A 1917-nucleotide genomic window follows, 5' to 3' on the forward strand; every position below is an offset into this window, starting at 1 on the left:
TGTTCATCTAGTATCCCTACAAAGAGTGGCCAAAAAAGCACCTGCACGCATTTATATCACCAGAGATTCGGAGCCTGGATGAGGGTGTTCAGTGTGACCTGGTCGGCCTTAAATTGCTTAAGTCTGTTGCTTGCTTAATACCTATATATAATTTTCTTGCAACTCTGCAACAGTTTACCTATATATAATTTTCTTCCAAGTTTGCAACAGTTTGGGCCCAGCTTTTCCAATCATTTCATAAAGAAACTCAAAAACACCACCTATATCACCCTCAAAACAATTTGAATCTGCTATAGTCTGTTGCAACAGTTTGAGCCCAGCTTTTCCAATCATTTCATAAAGAAACTCAAAAACACCACCTATATCACCCTCACAACAATTTGAATCTGCTATAGTCTGTAACTCTATACCACTATAGTGCATATCACTGCAGTGGGTAACAAGCATAGACCATGAGGGTTTGCAATATTTTTGTAACTTTATCAAGGTCTCTGAAGGAGAGTTTTGAAGCCAATCCGCTATCACACATTTTTGAATAAAATTGCTTTGCCTTGTATCATATCCATCACTAGGGGTATTTTCTTACAACATAATCCCCCACAAGACAATCATAGTGCAGTTTATGAAACTAAGAGTTTCAAATTTTCAGTAATTAAAAGTTATCAGTAAACAAATTCATGATAATGTGAATGAAACTATTGCCACTATTGATTAACCCAAATTTACAAGAACAACCAAAAATAAACAAAATTAAACGAATATGGAACCAATTCATTTACAAGCTGGAGCAATTCATTGATGAGTAACGGAATTCTCAATCACCAACCTCAATCGACTCGCCAATACATCCAACTCCGACAAACTTTGTTCTCGAAATCTCTTCATCAACTCAGCTTCCTTTCCTTGTTCAGAAGAAGATCCAGTATTATCCCTGAATCCCAATTTAACCTCCTCAATAGACTTCTCAAACACATCCAATACAGTCTTCGCAACAATTCTTCGAATCCCATCCCCATTATTCCCACCATCATTCTTCAACCGTAATTCCTTAACGTGCCCACCACCACCATTATCATTAATCTCGAATTCGCAATAATCCCCAGTGTCTCCAACATTATCGTGATCATCACTAAAGGGACAAGTAATCATGGGAAGTGAACACGACATGGAAGGCGTAAATGTAGGATTAAAACCAACCTCAACACTAACACAAGTACTAGAATTAGTACTAGTACTAGTAGGAGTAATAGGCTTTTTTCTAACAGCAATATTATTCACATTAAACGGCGAAAATTCCGAATGATCAGTATCCCAGAGCTTCTTTGCCAAATCAAAAATCGATTTATCGTGTGAACTTAACATTGATTGATCAAGCCCACGAGATATTCTGGACGAAATGACGCGAAATTTCTTGCGTAAACGGCGGAGTTTTTCGGATAATTGAGATTTTGTATAAGGTTGTGACATTGTATTGGAGAACCGGTTGTAAAAAAGATGGAGATCTCGAGGAAATATCATACCTTCAGATGCTGAATCAAAAAGGCCTTGAAGAAATCGGATTTCGTCAGTTTCAGTCCATATTCGGTGGAATTTAAAAGGTGGGGGTTTGAGATTTTGGACGAGATCTCGTTCTTGATATTCTTCTTCTTCGTCGTCGTATTCGAATTCGACTTTGGGGAAGGGTGTAGGGTTAGGGTTGTTTTGGTCATCAGGGCCTGATTTGCGTTTAATTGGAAGTTTGCGTGCAGCTGATTTGATGGAAATCGATTGAGTTGGGGTTGACGACATGGCTGCTGATTTTGAAGGTGGTGAGGTTTGTGGTCTTGCGTGGTGGGGTTAGAGAGGGGGACTTGGGGTTGAATCGAACCCAAAAAGAGGACGAACCCTTTTAGGATCTGAGTGCGGAATTGAAGAGTA

General features: G+C 39.0%; 1 protein-coding gene across 1 annotated transcript; it reads right to left on the reverse strand.

Annotated features, from left to right (window-relative positions):
* Positions 1-681: 681 nt before the first annotated feature.
* LOC147521158 (uncharacterized) lies at positions 682-1917 on the reverse strand. The gene has a single exon (XM_086594487.1). It carries the CDS (start codon positions 1786-1788, stop codon positions 793-795), a length of 996 nt encoding a protein of 331 aa, XP_086450613.1. The 5' UTR covers positions 1789-1917; the 3' UTR covers positions 682-792.

The sequence above is a fragment of the Coptis chinensis genome, chromosome 1 (genome assembly GCF_015680905.1).
Source record: "Coptis chinensis isolate HL-2020 chromosome 1, ASM1568090v1, whole genome shotgun sequence".
Lineage (NCBI taxonomy): Eukaryota > Viridiplantae > Streptophyta > Magnoliopsida > Ranunculales > Ranunculaceae > Coptis > Coptis chinensis.